Source organism: Centroberyx affinis, unplaced genomic scaffold (assembly GCF_046629955.1).
Source record: "Centroberyx affinis isolate AG114_WGS23_722 - 3 ecotype Tasmania unplaced genomic scaffold, CSIRO-AGI_Caff_v1 ptg003390l_1, whole genome shotgun sequence".
Taxonomy (NCBI): Eukaryota; Metazoa; Chordata; class Actinopteri; order Beryciformes; family Berycidae; genus Centroberyx; species Centroberyx affinis.
In genome coordinates, this window is record NW_027281375.1 from 380,799 (window position 1) to 408,429 (window position 27,631).

General features: G+C 42.5%; 3 protein-coding genes across 6 annotated transcripts; 1 reads left to right on the plus strand and 2 right to left on the minus strand.

Moving 5' to 3' along the window:
* Positions 1-708: 708 nt before the first annotated feature.
* spata18 (spermatogenesis associated 18) lies at positions 709-5,811 on the minus strand. The gene is made up of 12 exons (XM_071539076.1): positions 5,725-5,811; positions 4,382-4,487; positions 4,152-4,267; positions 3,708-3,826; positions 3,203-3,298; positions 2,974-3,108; positions 2,520-2,751; positions 2,195-2,353; positions 1,871-2,046; positions 1,292-1,415; positions 1,108-1,179; positions 709-765 (listed from the first exon to the last, which is right to left on the minus strand). Exons 1-12 carry the CDS (start codon positions 5,809-5,811, stop codon positions 709-711), a joined length of 1,479 nt encoding a protein of 492 aa, XP_071395177.1.
* Positions 5,812-7,169: 1,358 nt separating this feature from the next.
* Positions 7,170-11,834, plus strand: sgcb (sarcoglycan, beta (dystrophin-associated glycoprotein)). The gene is made up of 6 exons (XM_071539070.1): positions 7,170-7,199; positions 8,288-8,497; positions 8,614-8,799; positions 9,743-9,934; positions 10,079-10,210; positions 10,459-11,834. Exons 1-6 carry the CDS (start codon positions 7,185-7,187, stop codon positions 10,657-10,659), a joined length of 936 nt encoding a protein of 311 aa, XP_071395171.1. The 5' UTR covers positions 7,170-7,184; the 3' UTR covers positions 10,660-11,834.
* Positions 11,835-20,969: 9,135 nt separating this feature from the next.
* On the minus strand, positions 20,970-27,631 carry dcun1d4 (DCN1, defective in cullin neddylation 1, domain containing 4 (S. cerevisiae)). 4 transcript variants are annotated; one of them, XM_071539029.1, is made up of 11 exons: positions 27,583-27,631; positions 26,126-26,196; positions 25,945-25,984; positions 25,629-25,716; positions 25,250-25,338; positions 24,765-24,835; positions 24,399-24,490; positions 24,133-24,241; positions 23,571-23,675; positions 23,289-23,391; positions 20,970-23,191 (listed from the first exon to the last, which is right to left on the minus strand). In XM_071539029.1, the coding sequence occupies exons 1-11, from the start codon at positions 27,599-27,601 to the stop codon at positions 23,136-23,138; spliced, it is 843 nt and encodes a 280-aa protein (XP_071395130.1). In that variant the 5' UTR covers positions 27,602-27,631; the 3' UTR covers positions 20,970-23,135. The 4 variants fall into 4 exon arrangements, with proteins under 4 accessions (XP_071395130.1, XP_071395129.1, XP_071395133.1 ...); XM_071539028.1 differs by having other exon boundaries at positions 25,924-25,984; XM_071539032.1 differs by lacking the exon at positions 27,583-27,631 and adding an exon at positions 26,605-26,902.

The following is a 27,631-nucleotide window of genomic DNA, read 5'->3' on the forward strand; positions in this document are numbered from 1 at the left end:
CACTGGGTCTTACTTGCATCTCAAAACAATTCTCAAAATATAAAACCACAGCACCAAATAAAATCACATAAAAAAAATCACAGCAACCGATCACATTAAAAATTGCTGTGGCCAATATCAGTCACTCAAGTATTTGTGGAGTTGAAGTTGTCGCTGATCATTAGCACCATTATGTTCTACAGCAAGTCGACAAAGGACAAGTGGACATTACTTTTGGTGACATGTAAAGAGAGAGAGAGGAAGACCTATAGGGGATAAAGACTCAATATGGTTCCTATAATTAGCTACAGTGATACCTATCAGACTAAGAAAGTGCTACTGTGCAGGTCTAGTTTTCCTCTGACAAATTACTTGAAATCTCTGTTGATCACTGAAATACTTTATGTATCAGGTATTAAAAACTAAATATACACTAAATATAGTAAACTAAGAGAACTGTTTAGTTAGCTGCCAGACTACTATGCTTCATCCATGATGGACTGACCTCTTCTACTACTGTCAGGATCCCATCAAACTGCCCTGCCACAATGTAAACTCTGAACAGCCTTTGGTGCTGCTGGGATCTTAAATGCTTTATTTAGTGGGAACAGACAAGCAAAGATGTAATCCAGTAGATGAAATCAGACATGAAATTAAGACTTTGTTTCGCTAACATGAAATAGAGGTGTAGATCGTTGTCCTGTTGTGCCATAGCTGGGTGGCCTGGGTTTACAACCGGCTCGCTGTGAGACGTCCGGGAGACAGGCTTCTGGTGCTGTTAAATGCCTGAAAACATGACACAGAGAAAAGAGCAGAAGACAGGAAAAAAATGTTGGAATATTTCCAGAAACTAAATTAAAAGTAAACACGCTTGCAATGAAATAAAGCTGAGGTTTTGTAGTACTTACCCTTAGGGCCATGGGGCGTGAATGCATGTTATTTGGTTGCAAAGAGTGATAAGATTCTTAACTCTAAATTATATTATTCTTAACTCTGTATTTCATGAGTAGTACAGCTGAGCCATGTTCAACCCAACAAAAGGATGTAATCCCTTCTGCTACCAAAACCCCAATTGGCATCTATCTTGCTGTGTGGTTGGTTTGAATGTCAAAAATCATAGAGACTTACAAGAGTGCGAGTCGGGCTGACAGAGCGGGAACGCAGTGGGCTGGTGCTCCTGCTCCGGCTTCTACTCCTCCACTGGGGAAACAGACACATAACCGCATGAACCTCTCCATCTAACATTCATTGTTCTCTATAGCAACACTTAAATTAATGATCGTATTTTACGAAAAGGCGGGATTGTCTGTACCAGAGCACCTCTTCGGGTCACAGCCTCGCCCTTCACTATCACACCGTCTCCTTCTACCAGTGCGGGCCACACATGGTGCACCACCAGAGGAGCAGTGAACTCAGAGTCATAGCTACGACGATACCTGCCAGACAGGAAGGGAGGGGAAGATGATGAGGGAGAGAAAGTGTGTTTGGGTATGTGAGTGTGTGAGTGTTATCCATGTGTTGAGGGTGACATCCAGTGGCAGGGATAGTAAATGCATATCTAAAGCAGGAGTATGTTTTTTCTGAAATGTAACCTGAGTGATAGGCCACAGTTCATAACATGCTGTTGTACGTTGATTGTTTGGAAATGTAGCACGTAAGGATTATCTTCTTAGGTCTTATGTCATCATGATGTTTTTCAATATGACTTGTGATAAGCAATATCTCAAAATCACTCTTCAGATATAATAAAGTTGCAAAATTGACCAAATAGAACATCACAGCATTACTCTCTGGAACCTCTTAGGAGGGACAAAACAGGGTAAATTTTGCCCCTGCGCCGTACTTTGGGCAACCCTTATATAGGATTGGGACACAGGTACACAGGACTGACTTGCTGTCATTGTAGAGTTCTCCATCACTGGCGAAGGCGAGGTCAAGAGGGGGGTCCAGTGTCTGCATAGCGAAGGCCACCCTGCATGTCTCCCTGATCAAGGTGCTGATGAGGACAAAGTCCACCTCCGGCGGGAATGAGATCCGCGGGTTCACATTCATGACATTGATCACATCCTGAGGAGATATCATAATGCATGGTTAGACGTATTCCGTTGTTCAACACTACAAGTCAAGCTACATAAATTTGGCCATAAATGTTGCTACACTCAATAAGTCCCTGTATTTGCTAAAGAGGACACATCAGAACGGATATGAGCCCTACATTGACGCTGGCCTGAACGTCATAGAGGTCCAGGTTTCTGACGATGTAGTCCACAGCCGCCTCCTCCAGACTTTCAGGTCCAAGGTGGGATGGGGACAACGTCTTCCTCACGCGCAGCTTGAACTGACGGTAAGCTAGCTTCGCTGCCTGAAAGGCTTCCTGAGGAATGAAAACATTGTTACAAGCGGTGGAGCCATGACAAACGCTCTTCATTGTTTTGGAGGAAAGCTGAGGCTAAGCCATGTAATGCAATAGATAGTTACACTTCGATCATCCCATAATGTGTACATCTCTACAGTTTGCAGTAGAATAACAACAGTCATACCATGACAGCGATGAAGATGATTTTCTGGACCATCTCTAGCTCGTCAATGTAGCGTCGCAGCAGGCTCTGGGCCTCCAGACGCTCCACAGCATACAGGTCACTGAAGCGAGATACAAGGCGTGCGTGGCGGGAGGAGTTGGTCAGCTGGGCTCTGGTGGGGGATTCACTCCTGAGGGGGCTGGAAGGGCGGCTGCGCCTGGGCAAGGGGCTCGGAGAACGACTTCTCACCAATCTGAGGGAGGGGGAAGGAAATCACAAAAAACACATGAATTCATCGATTCTGAGACATCATTCTGTATTGTGGTGTTTATGCGTTTGTATGTGTATGTACATGTGAAGGTGTGTGTGTATGGTGTGTGCACGCTTACCTTTTCTGTAGTATGTGTGTGTGTGTGTGTGTGTGTGTGGTGTGTGTGTGTGTGGTGTGTGTGTGTGTAAGGGTGCACACGCTCACCTCTCCTGCAGCATGGCCTTCTCTGTGGTCAGGAAGGACACTTCATCTCTCAGCAAGCGAATCTGCCGCTCGTAGTCGTCAAGAGTATCCAGCTTCCTCTTATAAATCTCCACCTGCTCATGTGTGGCACGCAAACTGAAACACACACTCACACACTTATTAACAGAAGAGGATATATATTGCTACTTAAAATGAATATATTATAGCAGTATTTCACTATATCACTCACTCTGCTTTTAGCTGTAATATTTCATCTTCCGTGGCCAGCAGGGTGGTTGCTGACTTGTTCTTTGTGTCATCCAGTTCTATCTGAGCATCAACCAATCTGTTATGACAAAGATAAAAAAAATAGCTTCTCATAGCATGTTTGAAGTACTTCAAACTGAGACTGCTGATGAACAGAATGGAAAAAATCTATTCAAGCATTATAGATACAGAGGAAATGGTTTAAATGGGGAAATAATGCTTACCACCCTGAAGAAGGCCCTATGGCCAAAACATGTTGGTGTTTTTAATGCTTCTATGGTGTAATAAAGTATTTAGCCTTTTGATACTTCAAAGATGACTTGCCGTGTTTTTTTCTTCAAGTTTTTTACCAAAATGTGTATTGCCGTGTCATTCTAATTTCATAAATTGTTCAAACTGAACTTGTGAGTTGTCCTGACTGAACAGTTTGGGGTTTTTGTTAGTCTATCTGAGTGTTAGACATGTTGACTCATCTGCAGCAGACTCACTCTGCTTTGACGGAGTCCAGCTGCAGGCGAGTGGAGCACAACTGAGTCTCCATCTTCTGCATGTCACTGTCATGGGAGACAGAAAGCTCCCTGATCTTCCTGTCCTTTTCCACCGAATCCTGGTAACAAAATGTTTCAGTCACATTTTCAGCACAGTCAGATTGCTATGACACCATGTGACCACGAGGGATAGAATAGAATAGAATAGAATAGAACAGAACAGAATAGAATAGAATAGAATAGAATAGAATAGAATAGAACTTGAATTGAATTGTTTAGTATGAACATTTGGGGTTATTTGGGTGTGGATTAGGCCTAAGACAAGTCTTACATATATTTACTGTATATATTCATGGAACATGTAATGTTATTAATCCATGTCTAACAACACTTGCTACAGAATAACCTTAAAATAACTATAAGCCTAACAACAGATGATGTCACCTGGATGAGTTGCAGACTGGTGTCATCAGTGACCGAGGGCCTTGACATTGAGAAGCAGGTTCCCAGCCATGGCAGCAGGCGTGTTTTGAGAGTGTCCACTCCAGCATAGTGTCCACCTGACCAGATATTAAAACACAGTTTGCAGTGAATAGTTCCTGTGAGTGATGATTCTGCTTGCTTGTAAGTAGCTTTGTAAAAGAAAAAAAAAGTGCTGTATTGTAAAAGTATACCTTCAGCAGCCGTGAGGTTGAGGATGGTGAACAGTTGGCCCTGGATCTTGGCAGTGAGCTCAATCAACTCACAACATCTATTCAGATTCTGGTCACAGGACATCACCTGGGAGGGAGAGCATCAAAAGCAATAATGAACAAGCAAAATTAGTGTGTGTGTGTGTGTGTGTATGTGTGCATGTGTGTGTGTGTGCATGTGTGTGTGTGTGTGTGTGTGTGTGTGTGTGTGTGTGTGTGTGTGTGTGTGTGTGTGTGTGCAAGTCATGCTAATTACAGGCATTAACATTAACACCCCCAATCACCATGTGGTGCACTCTGTTTCAAACTCTTTTACCCTAGTACTGTCTTTGTTGATATTTGTTGACAGTTTATTTGATTTAAGACATTTTGAGGCTGTTGTGGTAGCCCAGTTTAAGGAAGGGTTAAGGACGGTCCAAAGTGCATGTTTTCTATCAAAATCTTCAAAATCGTGTGTTCTTGACAAGAATCAGTTTTAGCAGACAGGTGGCGGCAGAGTAGAAGAGTCAGAGAGTGTCCGAGCGAAGCAAGAGGTTTCCCTTCTGCTTACTTTCGTCTTCCATTAAATCCTACCTCAAATCCTACCTGGGGGTTTTTTTCGCGAGAGACTACAATTTAGCGACACAGCGTAATGTTTAATAGCGTCGTGAGACGTACACATGTATGGGAATTAGTAAAAACAAATGGGCACTTGTTTCGTGCATGCGTAGTATAGTGATGTCTGATGTCAATCATGAGTATTCATGAAGATTCTTGCATAAATTGTCTGCTGTATGTGTTTGCTAGCTAACCTGCTAGCATTATTCTACTTAGACAGACTTGTTCCGGTGTAGCGGACAAGAGTTTCCATACGCTGGAAGAGGATGTGAACTATCTTGATAGTTCAGTGCTGAATCTTTGGAATAGTCTTACCGTAGCCATGGCGACCGGCGTCCATAGCAACCAAACTCAGCCGGGAAATCAATGAAATCTAAACAAGTGCATTCCTTTGCTGTCATTTTTTAAATTGTATTTCCATTATTTCAGGCATTTCCAAACCACCGCAGTTGCTTGTAGCCATAATTCAAATAATAACGAGTCAAAATACCCACTTTTAGGAGAGGCAGTGACACATTTTCTCGAGTCAGTTAGAGTAAACAAAATAATTTCTAATTTTAGGGAGGTATCTGACTGATACTCAGATTTCCAGTGTAGATGCAAATACAATTTAGGCTACTATTTCAGACACTAATTTTCATGGAAAAAAATATGTTGGTCAAGGCCGATAATTAGCGTTAAGTGGTTTGGTCAGATTTAGGTCAGTGATTATTTATTGATGAACTTACATGATAGTCTTTGTGCCAGCTCTCAAGTTTGTCCTGTAAAACGCTGAAGGACGATGTATTCACCAGTCTCCTTAAAGTGTCGGCCATGTCCTTCCCCGTCTAACTAAGCTAACCCTCGGAGGGTTAAAATGCTCCAGTACAACTGTGGGGGTTTTAATCTGGTAGGAGAGCGTGCAGTAAAAATTCCTGTCCTTGACGTCTTCCTCCACCTTCGACGCAGATGCCAAGCACCGCCTTAGTTGTGGCAACCAAGTTAGGAGGCGAGCTGAGTGACAACCAAATCACACTGCTTCAAATAATCCGTGATGGATAAACTAGGAACACAATTCAGTCAGTCCGTCTTCTGCAGGCTCCCACAGCTATGATGTAAATGCGATTGTAATGTCATACCGTCAAACGACACCGGGCCCGCAGCGTCAACCTGAGTGGGCCAGCAACTAGGTTCATGTCGTTTCCAGCCGAGTAGCTGTTGGCAGTAAAGCAGTAAATCCTATCAGACTAGAGCCTACTAGTAGCCTACTATATGGTCAAATAATAAGTCTGAATAGTGATAAGCAAATTACAAAAAACAGCAACTCTTTTTTTTAAAAAGAATTCCCAACCAAAAAGACTAAACAGTAATCCTATAAGAAAATTTGGAAGGATGTGCCTATACAAATATCACAGCAAAACTATAAATTCCTATAGAACTATAATGGGAAATGATACCAGAGATTTAAAAAGAAAATACCATGAATAGCTCACTATAAAATCACTACTGAGAACCACAGACAAACACAGGAATAGGCGATTATAGGACTATTAAAATAATTTCCTAAATTCCAATCCACACATTGTGTAGATCTGCAGTAGCCACAGACCTATGTTGTTGTTGTTTTTTTACGTGTTTGTTTGTGCGCGCTTGTGCGTGTGCGCATGTGCATGTTCACGCGCCGGTGTGTACTGCCAGAGTGTTTAAATAAAATCCCAAATTAAACTTCAGAGGGAATTAACAATGACCTATCAAATTTCTGCTCTTATAGGCTTGTGCTAATACTGTGAATGCATTGCCAGTCTATTTTTTTAACCAAAATCAATTATGGCTGTATTGACAAACAACCAGGAATCAAGCATATGGATAAAGCACGCTTTATACGCCCCGCCTGAAAGTTTATCTATGGAAAATATGAATGGACATGCATGTTTTTCTATTTTGGGATCTTTCTGCCATTGGCTGGCTGAATTTGGAATGGACCACCATGTATTTTCGTGTGAGTGCAGCTTGTTTGAACAGGCTTAGTGTGAAGAAAAAGTCCCACAGGACAATTCTTCTCAATATTTCTTGTATTTGTTTCCACAATAAAGTATCGTCCACTCTCTAGCTCATCACATAAGCTCTTTCCTCTGCGGCAGTGTGAAGTGGTTTCTCCCGCTGTCATTCCCCCAGGCAGTGAAACGCAAGCAGGAGAGGGAGGGTCAACATGGCGTCGGAGCAGGTCCGTTATGCACAATATTTGTTGTTATTCTTACATTTTACTGCTTTTGTTCTCGAGTGTCTCATAAGAGGGCTTGCTGTATTCCCCAGACTGACTTGTAATAACAAAAAGGAAAGTATTGGGCTCTGTTGTTGGCCGTAGGGTAATAAATGCGATGCTGGCCTTCGCTTGCTCCAATTTCATGGAAAAGATACAGTAATTTCAGCGAGTTGGCTATCTGACAACACAATCATTTGGTACAAATAGTATATAAACGGTAAAATAGAGCCGTAGTCGAGTTGGATATTTTTTATTTTGCTTCTGAAATGAGTGCCATTTATTTTTAGTTATGGCCACAGACAGGCAGACGCGGGCATTTAACTGGGTGCATATTCCTCCGCGGAGGCGCAAGAGACGTTGGATATAACTACAAACGAGCCTGGATGTTATGTTGAAAACTATTTGGAGATATGATTGGTAAAGTGGTGGGCTCGTTCCTCAAAAGTAATTATTACGCATTAATCACTTCAAAATGTATGACTTATTACTTACCGGGAGCAGTGATTCGTTACACCACAGCCATACTTTACTTTTCCGTTACGCTCCAAACTTGGCGGTTGTATCCCCTCTCTCTTACCTTCAAAAATCAAAATAACTCAGTTCCCTCTCATGTGAATGATCAGAGAAACCAAACAGCATTAATGTTCAATGCTCCTGTCATCCTTGTGTTCAATAACATCATAGCGGTGGGGATACTACCATCCAGAGAAAGTAAACTTCACTGCTATTTCTTATCTGAGCGAGCTTAGTGTGAAAAGACAACGTCTAATTTTGAGGAAAATGAATCTGGGTATAGTGGTGGAATATAGATTTTGGAAAATTCAACTTCAGTCTGATATATGGGTGATTACATAAGAAATTAGCTATTTTTTTTTGGTAAAGATAATGTCAATAATGATAATGACTGAAATTCAATAGTGGTAATGACTGAAATTGAAGTTGTATGTACTTGTTACTGGGGAAAGCAGTGATATTACTGTAACACACCAGTGAGTAGGCCCTAACACTGGTCTTGTTGGGTGTACTTGAGAGATTGTTTTGCCTTGTAGGAGAGTTCCAATGGGCCGGTGAAGAAGTCCATGCGGGAGAAGGCTATAGAAAGGCGCAGCATCAACAAGGAACACAACAGCAACTTCAAAGCAGGTTATGTACCCATAGAAGAAGAACGCCTTCACAAGACAGGGCTGAGAGGACGCAAGGGAAACATGGCTGTGTGTATCATCGTCGTCCTCTTCCTCCTCGCCCTCATTAACCTCATTGTGAGTACTACAAGCCTGAATGCACTTGTCCATAAGGGATGATCACATTGTATTGTTTTATGAATCGCGAATCGGATTTGTCTCTAAAAGTCAGTAACAGCTTTGCCATCTCTCAGATCACTCTGGTGATATGGACGGTGATCCGAATCGGGCCGAATGGCTGCGACAGTATAGAGTTCCATGAGACCGGGCTGCTGCGCTTCAAGCAGAAGGCGGACATGGGCATCGTTCACCCGCTGCATAAGAGCACAGTGGGAGGCCGGAAGGACCAGGACCTGATCATCACCGGCAACAACAACCCAGTGAGAAACAGCAGAACACACTTACAGTAAACACTTACCAGGCAAACTCAAAACCTGGAAACCTATCTATCAAAAATGACACGTTGATTGGATAACACACACTGATCAGAACTTAATAATAATAATAATAATAACTTTATTTATATAGCACTTTTCTAAACAAAGTTACACAGTGCTTTACATATAAAACACAACAAGGAAAAAGCAAAGCAAAAATATGTCACATAAAAGATACAAATAATAGTTAAAACCAATAAAACCATAAAACAAATAAAATCATAAAAACAAAGATAAAAGATAAAGCAAAGATAAAACATAGATAAAAGGAAGTAGATTAAAGAGTAAATAAGTAAAACTATGAGAAGGCCTTCTCATAAAAGTGAGTTTTGAGAAGTGATTTAAAGGACAAAACTGATTTTGAGTTCCACAGCTGAGGGGCCCGGACGGAAAAGGCCCGGTCACCTTTGGTAATGAGAAGAGTAGTAGGAACGACCAGGACACTCTTGCCTGAATATCTCAGGCTTTGTTGTGACTCATAAGGGACCAGCATATCTAAAATGTAGCTAGGAGCCTCACCCTTTAAAGCCTTAAATGTTATCAGTAAAACCTTAAAATCAATTCTAAAACTCACAGGAGAAGAGAGGATGGGTGAAATATGTTCCTGTCTTCTGGAATTAGTCAAGAGCCTAGCAGCAGCGTTTTGAATTAACTGGAGGCGGGAGATTGTCTTCTGGCTCAGCCCTGAATACAGAGAATTACAGTAGTCCAAATGAGATGGAATAAAAGCATAAATTGACTTTTTCGAGATCAGCAGTGGGTAAAAAGGACTTCATTTTGGCAATGGCCCTAAGTTGGAGGAAGCATGACTGAATGACACTTGGCTATCAAAAGAAAAGTTGGAATCAAAGATAACAGCCAAACTTCTCAACTCAACTTGTTCCAGGTCGTGTTCCAGCAAGGCACCACCAAGCTGAGTGTAGAGAAGGACAAAACCTCGATCGTCAGTGATGTCGGCATATCCTTCACCGACCCGCGCACGCAGACCACGTTCTTCAGCACAGACTTCGAAAATCACGAGTTCCATTTGCCCAAAGGAGTCAAAGTGCTCAGCGTTAAAAAGGCTTCCACAGAAAGGGTATGTGTCTTGCTCATAACTGTATTATGACCGTGGCAAAACAAAAGCCACTCATGAATTGTCTGTGTTATACAACCCATGCACTAAACTGGCATATATGCTATTCAGGGAGTTGGAAAATCTAATATTTCTGTCCGTTTTCAGATCACCAGTAATGCCTCATCGGACCTGACCATTAAAGGGGACAGCAAGGCCATCATTCGCGGCAACGAGGGGGTCAATATCATGGGCCGGACTGTGGAGTTCAAAATGGGTGGAGACATTGAGCTTAGGGCTGTAAGTATTGGATGTAGCAACATGCCCAGTTGACTGTATGATTTGATGTATGGTACTGGGTTCACAGTGGGATGGGCTATTTGGGGAACTAAATGAATAAGTGACATGTCTTGTCACTTTGGTACAAAATTGGGACACCACAGTTGTTGTCTTATCAAATTATGGCTGTGAAAACTGATTACAACATAAAGCCGATGAAGATGACAAACATGGCAGGATTGATGGATTAAGTGTTTTTTTCTCTGCAGGAGAACAGCATTGTCCTCAATGGGTCGGTCATGTTCAATGCCACACGCATCCCCAACTCCTCAGGCGACGTGTATTTCGACGAGGGTCTGGAGAGGTACAAGCTGTGCATGTGTGCAGACGGCACTCTGTTCCGCGTCCAGGTGAAGTATCCCAACATGGGCTGCCAGACGTCAGACAACCCATGTGGAGCAGCTCACTGAGAGACTGGAATGGGATCGGCTGTTAAATCAGCCTCCACTGAAGTCAGACGAACCACTTGCAAATTAAAACCATCGGACGTCCTTCATGACTCACACATAACGATGCCTCTGCAATAACCCTTGCAAATCAAATTTCTTTTTTTTTTGTCAGTTGTTTGCCAAACAAGGATTGTGTTATGAATCATTTCCACTTGGCCAAAGATTTATAAAGTGCTTAAGTATTTTCAGTGTTCAATAGGTTTTGCTGACTGCATCTCAAATACATGATATCACCATAGCAGCACTTTACACTCCTATATTTCTTATTTTACTGTGCTTTACACCGCCTATTGGTAGAGATTACTAGCTACAGTAGTTACTTTTTTGCCTTACCGTCCAGTATTATTAATACATAAACCCTGTAGGGGAAGTGGTCTAGAATTTTATTTACTGTTGTTCGTTGTTTCTGGCAGCTGTGTTTGATATTTTTCTCCATTATCAGGCACTGATACAAGTGTGAGGCACTATAATGATTATTATTTAATAATAGTTGCTGAAATGCACAGAATTTGGGACAAATTGTAATTGAAAGCAAATATTTTAAGCCAATCGGTATTACGAATGGCATGTCTAGAGTAGATCTCTAAGTTTCCACGTATCTTGGACTTTCCATCATGCACGTGCCAATGGATTTACAAGGGATGATATTGAAATATTCAAATTTTGTTGCAAAAAAATACTTTTTTTTTTACATTGAATTATAACATTATTTGAAAATCAGAATGAGGGTGCTTGCACTAAGTTACACTACAGATTAATGCAATTCTCTTTTTAAATGTTGACGTTCATGAAGGTAATGTGTCAGTTTCAATCATATCGTTAACCTGGTTCGAAGCCTATATTATTGAGTGGTATGAGTTTTGTGCAATATAGTATAGAAGTTTGAAATTTGACTTATTTTGCCTTGGATTGTGTTGTCTGTTTCATAACATCAGGTACTTACGTTGAAAGGTTGCAAACAGTGTCCTGAAATGAAGGAATCATTCTCAAAGCATTACAGACTTGATGCCTGTTGTGAAGGAACAGACTAAGCTGTTTGATCAACTAAGCAGAAATTTTATTCTCTAAAAGAAAAAATGGCAATGGGCCTTATTTAAAAACCTGTCTGGGATTTCATTGCTATGTTTGTTTCAATAAAGAAATATATGTTTGAATGTCTGTGTTATGGTCAAAAGTTAGACTACTACTATATGAGACTTAGGGTTAGATCATAGGTATCCATAACGGTCTAGTGTTTACACAGCAATTTTAAATCCTAAATATATTGAATAGCATGCTTCTTATCTGCTGTTTTATCATCTAATATAAAGTGCAGCTGGGGCATGGTTCTCTTTCTCATAATCTTTTCCAGGATTCCAGTTATCTAGCAAGTATGAGCAAAACAATAACAGTAAGACATTAACTAGCCATGTGAATGATTGAAGGAATCACCATAACATTTAATGACATCTTTGGGTATGTGCATGTGTGACTGGACATAACTCCATGCACTCACTCCAGACTTTGATCAGAAGAAGGAGACAAAGTCAAAGTTGATTCACTGTGAGTGTACCAGGGTTTGAGAAGAGCGAGTCACAAGTTTTCCTTTCAGCTCGATTAAAGGGACACACGGGTAAGTTTGAGGTTTTTAGTAAATGAATTCTTTGTACTATTGTGATAGTTTAGTTTTGACTTTAAATAGAGTGTCGTGTAGTTAAGAGTGATGTGTTTTGTCAGTTCAGTTTGGTAGTTTCAGTGTAGAGTGTTCAAAGTCTGTCTTGCATGTACCGTATCTCAATGGGAAACATGTATCTTAACTGTGGCTTGTTCCTCAGAGCTCTTAACTCTCATTCATGATGTATCTGTGCTCACTGGGCAGGTTGTGATGGCAGTGACACAGGGGCCATTCTTGGCCGCTGTGCTGCTCCTTGTCTCCCATGGGCTCCAGTGCTCCCCTCCCCTGCCTGGCTGTCCTGCACCCTGCCTCTGTCAGAGAGCTCCCCTGTTGAACTGTTCCTCCTCTGGCCTTTCCTTGGCGCCGCAACGCATCCAAGCCACTGCCACTGAGCTGGACTTGTCTCATAACCTCCTAAACTCTATGACGCTCCACCGGCCACATCACAACCTCAGGAGCCTATGGCTGGGAAACAACAGTATCACACACTTGTCTCTCTGCATAGAGAGAACCATGGGAAACCAATATGTCGGAGGTAAACATCCACATCGCTCGAGACCATGGAGCAGACATGGATGTGTATCTTGGGCCCCCGCCCTGCAGCTGCTATCTGTTGAGAGGAATCAGCTAGTTCAACTCCCAGAGGGTGAGTTGGTCACACACCCGCAGATAAAACACTGTCTCAGCACATACACATGTACAGCACAGTCAAACAGTCTTCTCATTGGCCGGTGGACTCGACGTGGTGAATTTTGTAATTTTGTTGCCACATATACACAATATAGATCAAGTGCTACTGTTATCCCTGCACAAGAGCACACTGCAGTACTGTAGCATCCTCACACATTCACATTAGCTGTCAGCTCACACTCAAACCCTTCCAGAGCAGTTGTTTGTATCTCCAACAGTCCGTCCTGAACAAGTATAGGTCCACTTCATGGGCTTCATGGGTGTTTCCCAAATGCTGACTCCCAGAAGTCAGCACATTACTCCTCCCTCTAAGCCTACCCTCTAAAAAGAGATAAATATGGCTTGAAACGTACTAATTCTTCTATGATAGCAGAATAAGTCTGTGGGCTGTGTGTATTTCAGTACTTCCATCTCCAACTCAACAAATAAACAAACATGCTCAGCAATTAATATGCTTTATCTTTGGTACTTTGCACTATTTGGAAATGATTAAACCTCCCCAGATAATGACACAATGCATTCAACAAATTACCGTACAACCTTCAGCCAGTCACAGAGAGTTTTTATTGACATTCCAATGGGCCATAAGAAGGCGTAGACATGCAATGATTGTACTTTTAAGGAGTTTTTCCTCCTGCATCGTCTTAGTTAATAGAATTCCCTGTAATGGATTGAACATATGGGTGTTTCAAAGAGATGTATGTGCCCGGTTCTTTTAGAGGCATGTGTGGACAGCCCATTTGCTTAGCAAGAGTTCTGTTGACAGTCATAGACTTCTTTCCTGTTTGGTATTCAGCTCACAGAGCCCTCAGCGCCTCTCTAATGAAGCACAGACCCACAGTGCCTTACTTCAGCCCAGCAGTCTTAGTGAGATTGTCTCAGGCTAGTGAAAAGGAGCAGACAGCAGGAGAGGCTGAGCGTGGAAAAATTCTTAGTCCTTAATTAGTAATACAGTAGGCAAATAAAGTTATTATTATATTGAAAATAACCTAGGCAAAATGTGGATTAATATTCCAGGGATGGAATGTTCATTGATTTGGAAAATATATATATATATATTTAATAAATAAACCCAATCTATATTATCTATAAAGGGGAGAGGGGCCTGTAGTTTACTTTGTTTAATCTCAGCATTGAAATCACTACTCCGTGATGTTCAGCATCCATTGCAGACTTATTACATTGTCAAGATCTTGGAAACAATTATTACAGTAGTGTGTGGCTTTATAGCTACACATTCGGAAATGCACAGCCATTTCATCTTGTAAAACTCAGTGAGGAATGTCAGGCAGGACAGGACAAAGGTGGGTAGGAGACCTCTGTCATCATCGTCACAAACCTGCAACTTACATCCCTTGCTCCCTTTACAGGAGCCACCCCGTCATCTTTACTGTCGAGTTCTCATCAAAGCTCTTGTTTTCTGTCAACCAGGGCTAGGAGGTAGTGAGTCTTTACAGGTTCTGCAGCTCTCCTTCAACAGGATCTCAACTCTGCGACCAGAAGACCTGAGCCATCTTGGGCAGCTGAAAGAGCTTCACCTACAACATAACCGCATCACCAGCCTCCATTCACAGACGCTCAGGGGTTTATCCCAGCTCAGGGTAACAATGCTAATATCTTGGGATCAAGATTATACCAATTTGTTCTTTAGGATTTGATGTATCATAAGCAGTTTATTATATTTCCGCTATCTGTCAGTTTTGTCACTTCATTGGTTAACCCATAGAAAACAATGACACTAAACTTAGTATTTCAACAAACTCAGTAACTTTGTACAAAAATGCTTTGCTCATTGGTCATTTGCAGAAAAGTATTTCCCAAACAAAAGAGAATGTAGTTTAATTTATGTATTGACATAAAGTCGTATGTTGGAATTACATATTTTAACACCAATGTCCATATTGTGTCCTCCTCCAAGGTCCTTGATTTGAGCTTCAACTTGTTGACCAGCGTCCATCCCTTGATCTACCTCTCCCTGCGTAACATTGGGGCGGATGTTAGGCTGAGTGGGAACAGGTGGCAGTGTGACTGCAGTATGAGCAGTCTAAGAAGATGGATGGCCTATGACAGCAACAGAGGCCAGCAGGCCTGGAGCATGCAGTGTGCTTCCCCCTCCACCCTCTCAGGCAGAGACCTGCTACATTTGGAGGAGGATGACCTTATCTGTTTTAATGCTCAGAACAGGCCAGGGCTTCACCAAGATGTGACAGTCGACAGCGGCTCTGAGATACTGCTGTCTTGCTCTACACAACAAGGTAACCTAGTCAGACAATATGTAATATCGTTTTTCCAGCACTCCACAATAATGGCTGCTAATGCTAGAGGTTGCTAATGTGCAGAAAACATAAAATATGACACATATAAAAACTAAATATCAATGTAGGCCACTCTAACTGCGCTTCAATGTTGTTGTGTTTGTTGTAGATTCAACATGGTGGACGCCCAATGGTCAAGTGTCTGTGAGCCAGACTCAGGCTGGCCTGCTGATCAGTGAGATCACAGAGAAAGATGCAGGACTATATGTGTGTGTGTCTGAATCAGAACAAGAAATTGTGTCTGTTTTTAACCTGCAAATCAAGAAAACAGGAGAAACAAAGAGGAAAACCAGAAGCCCCAGAACTTTACCCAAGAGTAGCCAATTGATAATCCCTCAGGACATCCCTCGTATGATGGGTCAAGGAAGGAAACAGAATGCTACGCAATCTGACTTGACTCTGGCTGTGTGTCTGTCTGTTTTCATCACTTTCCTGGTAGCCTTTATCCTCGGAGTCCTAGTCAGACCTTTTATTGATGTTCTCTGGAGAAGGGTCTGCAACAAGAAACGCTCCTCTCCAACCCATTCTGTCTCATCTGCAGGACAAATACCGTATGACAATGATGCCTACTCTAGTGGTGAGGAGCCAGAGGAAATAGGGAATCACAGGGAAAGGAGAGTGACATTTAACACTGTAGAGTTTAGGGAAAACAGAAATGTGCCATATTATGATACTGTGGCCAGTGGCAATCAGGAAAACATCAATGAAGCTGCAGTGATAGAATGTGAAACAGTTGAGGCTAACCACCGGTCTTCAGGAAATGACAGCAGCTTAGAACCAGAGGATAACCAGAGTGGACGCAGAGACGTTTCAGGTGTCAGCGATCCAGGCCCCACCCACAGCATGGAGTTTGAACACATCCCAGACCCGAGTGAGCTGGATGAGAGGATAAGCTTGTCTTCACACTCAGATACTTCTCTATCTGACAAGGTGCAAAAACAGGAGCAAATGACCCAGAGAGACCGCTGGACATCTCAGTCTCCTCAGCTGTTGGAGGACCCTCTTCAGCAGAGGTCCAAATCGCCTACAGTCACACCAGTAGAGGTGCCACAAATTTCTATAGATGGCAGAAGTGAAATCCCTGGATTTTCCTGTGAGCCCTTTTCAGATTGGTCACCAAACATAAATAGCGCCAACCTAACAGACCCTGATGTGTGGCAAGAGAATGGAGAAAAGTTTGAGTTCAGTGATTCTGTTGGAAGTCCTTCGGCAAGGTCCAGCGTTCTCTTTGGTTCTTTTGATGATTCAAATCAGATTGCATTTCTACCTTCAGATAATAGGAAGAGGTCTGATAGCTCCAGCTCCAGCTCATGTGTCAGTGGTGATGAGCCTACACAATACACAGTGAACCCAGAGAGAGGGGAAGATGAGGATGTAGAAATGACCCAAAATGACCTGCTTACTAATGATACTAAACCCAAGATTGCTAACACTTGCCTTAAACAAGATGTTACTTTTGAACAGCAGATTCAAGGTGTAGACCCATTCAAATCTTCTCAGGGGCAGGGGGAGGGATTTAATCAGGGTGACTACAGACATGACACACAAGGGCTTTCAGTGGGACCACAGCACTTTGATTCCTCCGATTCCAGTGTCAGTGATGACGAGCCCACAGAGTACACAGTCCAACAAGAAACAGATGAGGAAAAGGAGAGGGAAGAGAAGGTCAGTAAGTCTGATAAGCCAGCCAGCGGCATAGTTACAGTAGAGAGGGACAGAACTGAGGAAGTCAACCCCATGCCATGGACAGATCTACAGCCTGTAGCAAAGTGGCCTGACCAAAATAAAGACAGAATGGAGGTGGGGATCACAAGCCGTGAGCTAGAAACACAGTGGCCTGACCTGGATCTGAGCCATATCACTCACATCAAGAGGCGTTTGGATATCAAAGCACCATCACCACCACTTCATTCATCTTCAAGTAGTGAGAGTGCGGATGAAACAACAGACCACATTGTGAAGCAGGAGCAAGGGGAAATGGACATTGCAGGGCTCTCATTTAAAGAATCTCAAATTGTGAATCAGGAGCCAGAGATAAGGTTGCCTGACCTGGGTCTGAGCCATATCACTCACATCAAGAGGCCTGATCTGGGTCTCACTAGCGCTTTCCATATCAAGAGGCATCTGGATATCAAGGCACCTTCACCTCCACCTGAGTCGTCCTCCAGTAGTAGTGAGAGTGAAGATGGGACTACAGACCCCATGGTGAAACTGGAGAGAGACAGAAATGATTGTGGAATCACAAATCATGAGCCAGAGTCAAAAAAGCCCGACCTGAGTCTAGGTGTCCCCTACATCAGTAGGCGTCTGGATATCAAAGCACCATCACAACCAGATGATTCCTACTCTTCCTGTAGTGACAATGAAAACAAGATGACAAGCCACACGGTGAAACAAGAAAGAGACAGAGCTGACGTGGGTATGATCACAAGTAATGAGCCAGAGGCAAAGTTGCCTGACCTGAGTCTGGGTGTCCCCCACATCAAGAGGCGTCTGGATATCAAAGCACCACCACCACAACCAGATCTAGTTCTCAGCCGTGTGCCTCCATACCCATCAGTTGAATCACACTCTTCTAGTAGTGAAAGTGAGGATGAGAACAGAAACCACACAGCTAAACTAGAAATGGAAGTACCTGTTGTATCAATGGCCACAGAAAATGAGCCCATTAGGCGTCCGAAAGCCACACTGATAAGCATTCCTCCCACTCCTAAGAGAGCTCACAACATCAAATTAGAAAAGTATGCAAATATTACAGATGAGTTGGAGGACAAAACCACAGCTGAGAACATCAGCCCAGCACCAAAGGTAAACCCAGAGCTGGAGTCACGGTGGGCAGGCATGAATCTCGGTATGTCCCGCTTCAAGAAGCGTCTGAACATCACATTGCATGAAGATGCACCACCCAAGGTGCCATCATCACCTCCACCTAAGTCCTCCTCTTCCAGCAGTGAAAGTGGGGATGAAAGTAAAAGCAGCAGAGTGAGACAAAACAAAGGGGCTGGGATGCAAGGAACCATATATAAGGAATCATGTCTGACCTCCGAGAATAAACCAGGGAACGTTTCTCTCAGTTTGAAGAATGCTGACAATATTAATTCTGACAGCTCGGTAGAGGTGAAGGAGAGGCTGAGTAAACTGAGTAACTACAGCTTCCCCGCAACCGAAGAGAAGTCAGATCCAGAAGCTATGTTGGCTGGTCTCAGTGTTCCCCGTATTAAGAGGTACCTGGATATCAAGATCACTGAGAATGCTCCACCTACGCCACCATTACAACAACCGCGTGATTCCTCCTCCAGCAGTGAGAACGAAGATGAGTCAACAGGCCATGCAGGTAAAGGATGGAGGGAAATACCACCATCTATGGAGCCTGAGTCAATGTGTCGTTATCTTAGCAATGTCCCCCATGTCAAGAGGGATCTGGATATCAAAGCACCATCACTGAGTGAATCTTCATCCAGCAGCAACAGTGAGAATGAGACAGTACACCACAGTGTGGAAATGGAGAGTGACAGTGTTGATATGGGGCAAGTCACACGTCATGAACATGAGAAAAAGTTGTCTGACCTGAGTCTGGGTGTCCCTCGTATTAAGAGGTATCTGAATATCAAGGCATCATCACCACAACCACGTGATTCTTTCTCCAGCAGTGAGAACGGAGATAAGTCAACAGGCCATGCAGGTAAAGGATGGAGGGAAAGGTCTCAGCTGCCATCTATGGAGCCTGAGTCAACGTGTCGTTATCTCAGCAATGTCCCCTACACCAAGACGGATCTGGATATCAAAGCACTATCACCATCACTGAGTGAATCCTCTTCCAGCAGCAACAGTGAGGATGAGACAAAGTTCCCTGACTTGAGTCTGGGTGTCCCTCGTGTTAAGAGGTATCTGAATATCAAGGCACCATCACCAACTGGTGATTCTTCCTCATCCAGTAGCGAGGATGAGACCACAGACCATGCAAAACAAAGGAAAAAGGCTGAAAAGTTAACCGTCATACAAGAAGATTCATCCCGTAGTGTGGGAGGAATAAATGCTGCTCTTGCGCGGAGAGATCTCAATAGCAATTTTAATGATGTTGTAAGGAGAAGGATTGAGCAGACCAGGCGTATCCCAGATGTGGACCTGCCATCTGAGTTAAGGTGGACTGGCGTTAGTCGTCAATTGTCTGACCTCCCGATCGCTAGCCAGAGGAGACGTCTGGATGTAGGTATTCAGCCTCCCCAGGAAGCTCCACCTGCAGTGCCAGGAAGCCCCCCACCTAACTACTACTCCTCCAGCAGTGAGAGTGGAGATGAGATGAAACCAGAGAGAGAGAAAGCAGAGATCACACAGTTGCCTAAATACTCGTCTCTCACTCCTGTTAGTGCTTCTCTTGCACCTAGCGGAGCTCTTGACAACAAGTTTGACAACTCATCTAGCAGCACAGACGGGACATTAGAGGACAGGAGGGAGAGGAAGGGCCTGAGTGCTCTGAAAGCCTTGTCATCACAGAGACAAAAGTGGGACACAGGACATCAAGAGATAGAGATAGATGACCAGGGTTTTAACTATCACAGCTCTGAAAAGGACATCAAGCCCCTTGCCAAACTGTCTCTACCAGAACTACACCTCGCCTCTACCTCATTAGACGAGAGAAGAGCTGGGGGTTTCCCCAACCACAGGAGGCATGTAGTTGGAGGTATTCAGCCACCCCAGGAGGCTCCACCTCCTATCCCAGCAACACCACCACCAGAGGAGAAGGGGGCAGCGACACCCACATGGAGGTCTCCACAGAGCAGTGGGAGACAAGAGTGGAAAAGCATGAGTTCCTATCAGCAACGGGAGAGAGGCATGGAGGGATTTGCCCCTTCTTCACCATCCTCCATCTCTCAGGGAGATGAGGGAGAAAGGGGTGCAGCCCATGTAGGACTGCTGGGTGCAACTCCATATCACACAGCAAGGCGGTATCAGAGTGTGTCTCCCACTAGCACACAAAAAGTCAGCTTTGACTACAAGGAGAGCAATATGACTTCCCCCAGCAGCTCAGAAAACTTCACACTCCATTTTGACTCCTCAAACATGATTAGTGATGTTTAAAAAAGCAGCCGTTGCATCCTTAACACTGACAAAATAATTTGCACAAATTATCAGCATTGTTTGTTGATCTTAATTTGGTCACTGAATGATACTCATCCACTCACGCTGACAAATGTTGTGAAATATGTTATATTTTTGTAAGTTCTAACCTTGAATTGAATTGTAACAGCAACTAAATGTTAAATAATTTAAATCCAAGGGATTATTGTGAGATGGTACCTTATATGTTTCACCTCTTGATTTTTTATTTCTATAAATTGTTTTTAAACTCATCTATTTGGTGTCTACCTCGAATCAATTTTGCAAAGAAAATCCATCATGTTCTCTTAATCATGTGTCATTAATAAATTAACTATAAGATCTTAAACTCCAGTCTGTTCATCTATGCGAAAAATAATGTTCATCTAATAATCATCACATTTGAACATGACAACGGCAGTGACGGTATAGCAAGGAACATGTGTTGCATAGTTATGGATAACCTGTATTAATTGAAGAGGCCAAATATCAGACATTAAGTTAATAAACCCCTTTATTTTTGTATATAGACATAGGTTATAGTGAAAACAGACATATAGACACGTACATACATAGTTTACATACATATATACAGTTAGGACTAGGTTGTTCATCCTCCTGCATTATCATGGAAGGATACTAAATGAATTAGCTCTTATACAAGGATTTAGTGAGCAATCTATCAACTAGGTCCATCTTAAATTTTTATATGCTGATGATCGATGCATTGCAACATTATGGCAATAGAAGCTTTTACACAGTTTAGACTGCAATGGAATGCACTGACATGAAAGCTGATAGTAATGTTTGATATTACTTTCAAAACTAATTTCAATGTCAATTTTTTTATGTGTGTGGTTGAAAAGTTGTAACAAAGGTTAAGCACTTCCAATAAATAAAATTAGACCCTGTACACTAGAGGCCCCTTCCTAGAGCTTTACAGCATGTGTGAGGATGTGTAATATGGGGTAAATGCAGGAGGGAACTCCTGTTCCACCGTGAGGTTACAGGTGTGTTCCAGGTCTTAACAGACACGATCATGACTTTCATAAGAGTTAAGATAACATGATCGTGAATATCAAATGAAGCACAAAACACTTGCACAAAATTCCTGTACAAAACAAAACAAACAAAAAAACATTTTCAAAAAACTCATCCATTCACAAAAGGCTCTGATGGAGCATGCATGCAAATATTAAATCTTCTGACGATTCTGCATCACACCACAGCCAGAGACAAAAGTTTATACATGTGTTACAAGAACATTATACTAGGCGAAAAGAACAGCATAGCATCATTACACAGTTCCAAACTGTCAGTGTCCATCGTTTTGATTAGACCCTAGGGGTGATACAAAGCAACGCATTCAGCAAACCTACCTTTCTACTTGAGCCTAAAGGACCTCATCCTGAGAGGGTCACTGGTCTTCCACTGTAGTTCTATTAACACTGTCAGTGTTGGGGAGAGATGCTACTAGTAATTGGAGACCTGAAACTATCAATGGACTAAGGAAGACACAACAGATGCCACATATCAAGACAAAATGGACACCAACTAGCTCTATTTCAACTCAAAACACAGCCCCAACAGTCTGAATTCATCCTGAAATAATCCCTGACCACTCGGTGTGTTTGTGTGTGTGTGTGTGTGTGTGTGTGTGTGTGTGTGTGTGTGTGCGTGCGTGTGTATATACATGTGGGTTTGTTGGTATGTGTGTGAGACACACAAAGTGACTTCCATGTTTTGAGGCACAAAAATACTCTTACCAACACAGCATAGATACATAAATTGGCCCTTAGACCAATAAATGCTGATCAGAGCGCCAGTGACTGATCGCTGTACTGTAATAAGAGTTAGTAAGCAGCAATGCTGATTTGTTTAGTGTTATGAGGTCTGAAGCCTTTGCAGGGGGTTAGCAAACTGTAGCATACGCTGGAGCAACAGAGTAAGAGGGGAGAAAAACTGAAAGAGAAAAAAAAAAAACTCACTGGCACAAATCAATAGTAAACTGTCCAGGCATCAGAAGCCTGCATTCAACCATTTGACACAGTGTGCTTCTTAAAGAATTCCAATCCAACTCAAAATAGGAGAAACTATGGTCGCTGTCATCTGTCACTGATGGTTATTGTCATCTGTCCAGACAAGCACAAGTTCAAGTTCAATTCACAGATATACAATATTCAAATGTGCCCAGGCCAAAGTGACCCTATTTAAGACTCAGACAAAATGCATGAATGGTCACTTCTGTTGGTTTCTCTGTGCTGGAGACAAGGGGTGAGGAGTGGTTCTCCCACACAATACCATTTTGCTTACATCATCCATTTATGATACCATGTTATCCTAACACAGACAGCAATATGACATGTCACAGTGAGGGAGAGCAATGCCACTGGGGCTTGCTGCAAGCTTACCCACTATGCAACATTGGTAGGGAACATGACTCCACAATGACAGCCCTCAGCCTTACCACTCTGGGCAGCATGCACCCAGGCTGAAACACGGCCCCCCGACCCTCACCCACCCACAGCCCAAACCCCTCCGTTACCAGGAAGCACCCACTGTCATTGCTGACATTCACCTTTACCATTTTTGTATTGTTTACTTATTAGTTGTTGATTCTCAAAGCCGTTGTTGTCATAGTCATCTTTTTTTTTTACAAGTCTTCTGTTTTTGCTCTGCAGCTATGACATCTCTCTTTCCTTGTACCATTCCACAAACTCATCCAACAAAACTGGCCCTGACAAAAGAAGGAGATAAGAATGGTTATTTGCACAACACTCTCCTGAAATGCTACTGTCAAATATATGTATGGCGTTCACAGTGTGTTCACTTACAGGCACCATCCTCATCATAGTTACTGAGGTCCAGGTTGATTGTCCTGCTGAACTCTAAAACATTGCACCATTGGTCTTTGTTGATGACTTTGTACTTGGATTGCTGAAGAACACATAAATGCCTTGGGTCAACACAGCACAACAACCTTTTTAGTTACAGCAACTCTATCCAAGGTCAAACTGGAGCTGTAACAGTGTTAGATATACCTATGAGATATGGTCTGATCTACACTATTGTAATGGCTGCTGGGGATGGCAGTAATTTCTGGACAAGGCTCTTACCTCTAGAAACTGATTAAACACAGGAAACAGAGGCCACGTCTTCCCAAGAAGAAGTCCCAGCATACACTTGGCCGTGTTCAAGTCCAAACTCCTCTGATCCTTTTCCTGTCCAACCAAAAACACCCAGGGGTTCATGAGGTCAAGGTGTAATGTCTATCAACCATAGTTCAAACAGAGGGACACTCCAGTAACATCACCCCATACACAAAACAGATCAAATTCTCAAACCCATTGCTTAATGATTGTGTTAATCAAATATGGCATTATTGTCGCAGTCACTGCATGTTTTCATTCACTATTATGTATGCTTTCATGCACTATAACCTCTGAGTGAGTTGCTTTCCTGAAAGCATGTCTACTTCAGCCAAATGTCAGGATATGTAAACAGATCAAGCTACACGTTTGATAAGAGCTTTCTCACTGCAAGTCAAACTGGAAAATGATCTTGGCATACTAAAACATCAAGAGTGTTCCAAACACTGGTTTGGATAGGTCCTGAAGGAAGTTTTAAGTACTACCTAGCAAAGAAGTATGTGAGCATTTTAGGCTTTGCTGGACTCACCCGAGCAAAATCAAAGGCATATCTGTAAATGAGCTTAAAACTGGTGGTGTCATTTAGGACAGATCTCAGGTAGTCAAGGGAGTTCCTCAGCCTCTCCGTGGAGTCACACCTGACAACAGCAGAAAACCACCTTAGCCACACTCCACCAGCTACTCTAGTGACCACTGAAGCACCATTACAAGACATGAGAGACAGAGAAAAACAGCAAGGCAAGAATCAAACTTGAATACAACATCTACAAAACAAATGGTAGGACACCGACTTACTGCAGCGAGCCCATGCCTCTCAGCCACTCCTGCAGAGTGAAATACCCCATACTCTGGGCATCCAGCTTCCAGGCCAGAACCAGCATCACCACCTGGGCACAAAAACACCCTTTATGTCCACAGATATCCTTTCGTGTGAGATGATGCTATCAATCTACATTATTCATCCAACAAGTGAACTGGCAAAGTCCATTAGACGTCAAACAGAGAACAGATGTCCAGATGCGTGTTTGATACTTTGTTTTGTCAACGAATCAATGTAAAAAAAATAGAGGGCTAAAGAAATTTAAACTATGCAGCTGTAACAAAAACTGTATAACTAGTCAAAAAATTGAGAAACTCTAAAAAGGCAAATAAGCTCCTTACATTCTCTGGTTCCACTCCAATGTCCTCACAGAACTTCTCCATGCCCTCTGGACCCACCACATCATCACAGCCTGTTTTAGACAGACAAGCATGAAGCCATTATCCACCGTGTACAGCATCAATCTAAACACCTGAGACTAAACACCGATTGTATTGACCAGTGGTTTTATATGACACTGTGCATACGATACAGCAATACACTTTCTACAGCATAGTTGTAAAGAATAAACAAAGAATGTATGCGCACAGCACTATAGGCTTAAACACTCCAGGGTGCTGGTAGCGGCAAGAAACATGCGAACCTGATGAAGCTTTGGCGAAATGCGTTGTTCGCCATCTTAACCTGTCTAATAAAGTAATGGTATAAATTATGGTTGGCCTGGCTTCTCCTTGAGTGTGGTGGACGACTTAAGATTTGAAAGAATGCATGATGTTCTGAACGGAGCGGCTGATAGCTGATATTAACAAATACGCCAATACCTCACCTGCATACTCATAGAACCACTCCAAGCATCTTTTACTGGAAAATGTCTCCTCCTCACGGATTTGTGATGTCTCATGTTTTCTGAAAACACTGCATATAAAAGAAGACAATTTTAGTCACATGCTGAGCAGTATTACAGCAAGCATAACACTTCCCTAACTTCAGAATATTAAAACTAGACAATGTGATTTAAAAAAAAAGCTTTAAAAAAAAAAAATTCTAACAAATCTCTGCAGGGTATGTACACACATTGTGCTATAATAGGCCTCCTCAACACTCAATGCTTCTACATGACTAGAGAAGATTATGCTATTAGACAGGCAGTCTTTGAATCTTTTGTAACATTTTAATGAGAGTTATGAACAATAGGGATGGCATACCTGTCCTGACGACTTTTCTTAGCTGACATGTCATCTCCAGCAGAGGGTCTCCTCTTTTTCCTAGGAGGCATGGCTCTAGAGCAACAAGCTGGGGATGGAAGGGGAAGACAAAATGAAAGAGCATATTATAAGCAATTCATAGATAATGCATATTTACTCCAACATGTGCATGTTCTCTAACATGTTGGCAGTAAAACTCAGAGCAGCAAAACCCCAACATGGTAGGAGTTTTTACACGACTATGTCCCAGTAGTAGTGACAGTGTTTGAAGTTGCAAGCTATAGCAAATGCACACAAGGACCAGCTGTGTTAGTACCTGAGGGGTGACTATCCTGTCCAACGTCTTCCGTCAGGTTCTGTCAAGAGAGATACACAAAAATGTTAGCCACATACTTGTGGGCAGACACACGTGTACACAGTGCACGCTCACACATGCACTGCACTCACTCACACTCACACACACAGCTAAAATATACAAGTTGCCAATATGTATTTACCAGCCTGTGCAGGGTGTGGTAGATCTTGTGGATGCTGGCCAGTGTAGTCAAGTGGGAATTCAGCTGAAAATCTATTCCCACAAAAAAAAAAAGACAACTTTATGAAAATTAATACCATACCAGTGTACATAAGCTTCAGCTCTTAATAAAACTCAAGAGCAAGCTACAAGTAAATGAGCATAGTTCACACTATCCTGCATATTGAGACCAGTTCATTTTTAACTGTATCAAAACAGTTGTGATGACTGGACGGTGACATCATTATGGCACTAAACGTATAAATCTGAACTCGAGCTGTTTTCTTCAATAATCAACATAGATCTTACAATGCTCAGATTACTCTCTTCTCGTCTCAATTCCTATGATTACAGGTTTAAAAAGTATAAAACGAAAAATGATCATGCACGCATGAGGGAGTCTCTGCCTGCTCTCCTCGACATACATGCAAACACTAAAGTATTTTTTGTCGTGCAAGCTACCTTGTCGCCAAATGTCATCTAGTCATTTGTGTTCAAAAGCTGTCATCCAGTACAGTTGCTTTCGATATGTGTCCAGAGGCCAAAACGAGACAAATCAACAGTGCCGAGTAGATAGCACTAGCTGCATACCTAAAATAGCAGTGCAGACGCACAACTTGCACAGAGTTTACAAAGTATCTAGAGAGTTGGGTACATGGGCGTTGTAGTCCATTTCCGTAAAAGGGGCCATAGAAACCTCGGCTCTGCTTGGGAAATCAAACTACAATTCCCAAGCCTTAAAAAACAATTATTTCATTCAGACCCCTCTCCCCCCAACATTCACCCCAACTGATTGAATGCATTTTACATTGTTCCGAAAAATGTAACATTAAATGTCTACTAGCACATAAGCATTGCGCAGATCTTTTGCAGCAGCTGATGTAGGTGCCGCAGAGCCCGACAGCACTACTGCAGCAGGCAATGAAAGATGTTTTACACAACTGCGTCACAATTTTCATTCTCTGTAATTGTCCGCAGTTGACTGGAAAAATGACCGATTTACAATTGCATTATGTTGTTCCCAAGTTTGAGTTGACACGCATAGCGCAACCTCAGTAATAATCCATATAGAGACTCCAACGCATCAATTATGGCCGAAAATCTTGTTAATTTTAACTCACGTAGGCTGCATTCAACTGAACAATGCTAACGTTACACGAAAACGGACTTAAGGACAACTGCCGTGTCAAAAGTAGCCCACTGCATGTCCACAGCAACTGAAATTACACTATTCCTCCTTTGTTGTCGCCCCAAGACAGCACTGGAAAATACAAAGAGACCAGCAATAGCACGGAATTCATGCGTTATCAGCTTGTACAGAACCACGGGCCAAAAGCGGGCGTAGAAACACAAAGCATCTGGCTGCTTGTCTCCGACAAACGCTGTATCATCGATGTGTATTAAATGATCGACAAAAGCCTCTGTAACGTTACTACTTACTTGCCGCATCAGAGTGCATTTTTATGAAACATACAACTGTCTGTGGGAA

Bases quoted from the DNA above. Each gene is read 5' to 3' on its own strand.
- sgcb (XM_071539070.1), top strand. The intron at 8,800-9,742 runs GTGAGAAACAGC...AACTTGTTCCAG, and splicing joins TCACCGGCAACAACAACCCA to GTCGTGTTCCAGCAAGGCAC. The intron at 9,935-10,078 runs GTATGTGTCTTG...GTCCGTTTTCAG, and splicing joins AAAAGGCTTCCACAGAAAGG to ATCACCAGTAATGCCTCATC.
- dcun1d4 (XM_071539028.1), bottom strand. The intron at 24,836-25,249 runs GTGAGGTATTGG...TGTCTAAAACAG, and splicing joins GTGGTTCTATGAGTATGCAG to GCTGTGATGATGTGGTGGGT. The intron at 23,676-24,132 runs GTGAGTCCAGCA...TTGGTTGGACAG, and splicing joins ATGCCTTTGATTTTGCTCGG to GAAAAGGATCAGAGGAGTTT.
- spata18 (XM_071539076.1), bottom strand. From the start codon at position 5,811: ATGGCCGACACTTTAAGGAGACTGGTGAATACATCGTCCTTCAGCGTT. The intron at 3,827-4,151 runs GTGACATCATCT...TTTTGTTACCAG, and splicing joins CCAGTCTGCAACTCATCCAG to GATTCGGTGGAAAAGGACAG. The intron at 766-1,107 runs GTAAGTCTCTAT...TCATGTTTTCAG, and splicing joins TCAGCCCGACTCGCACTCTT to GCATTTAACAGCACCAGAAG.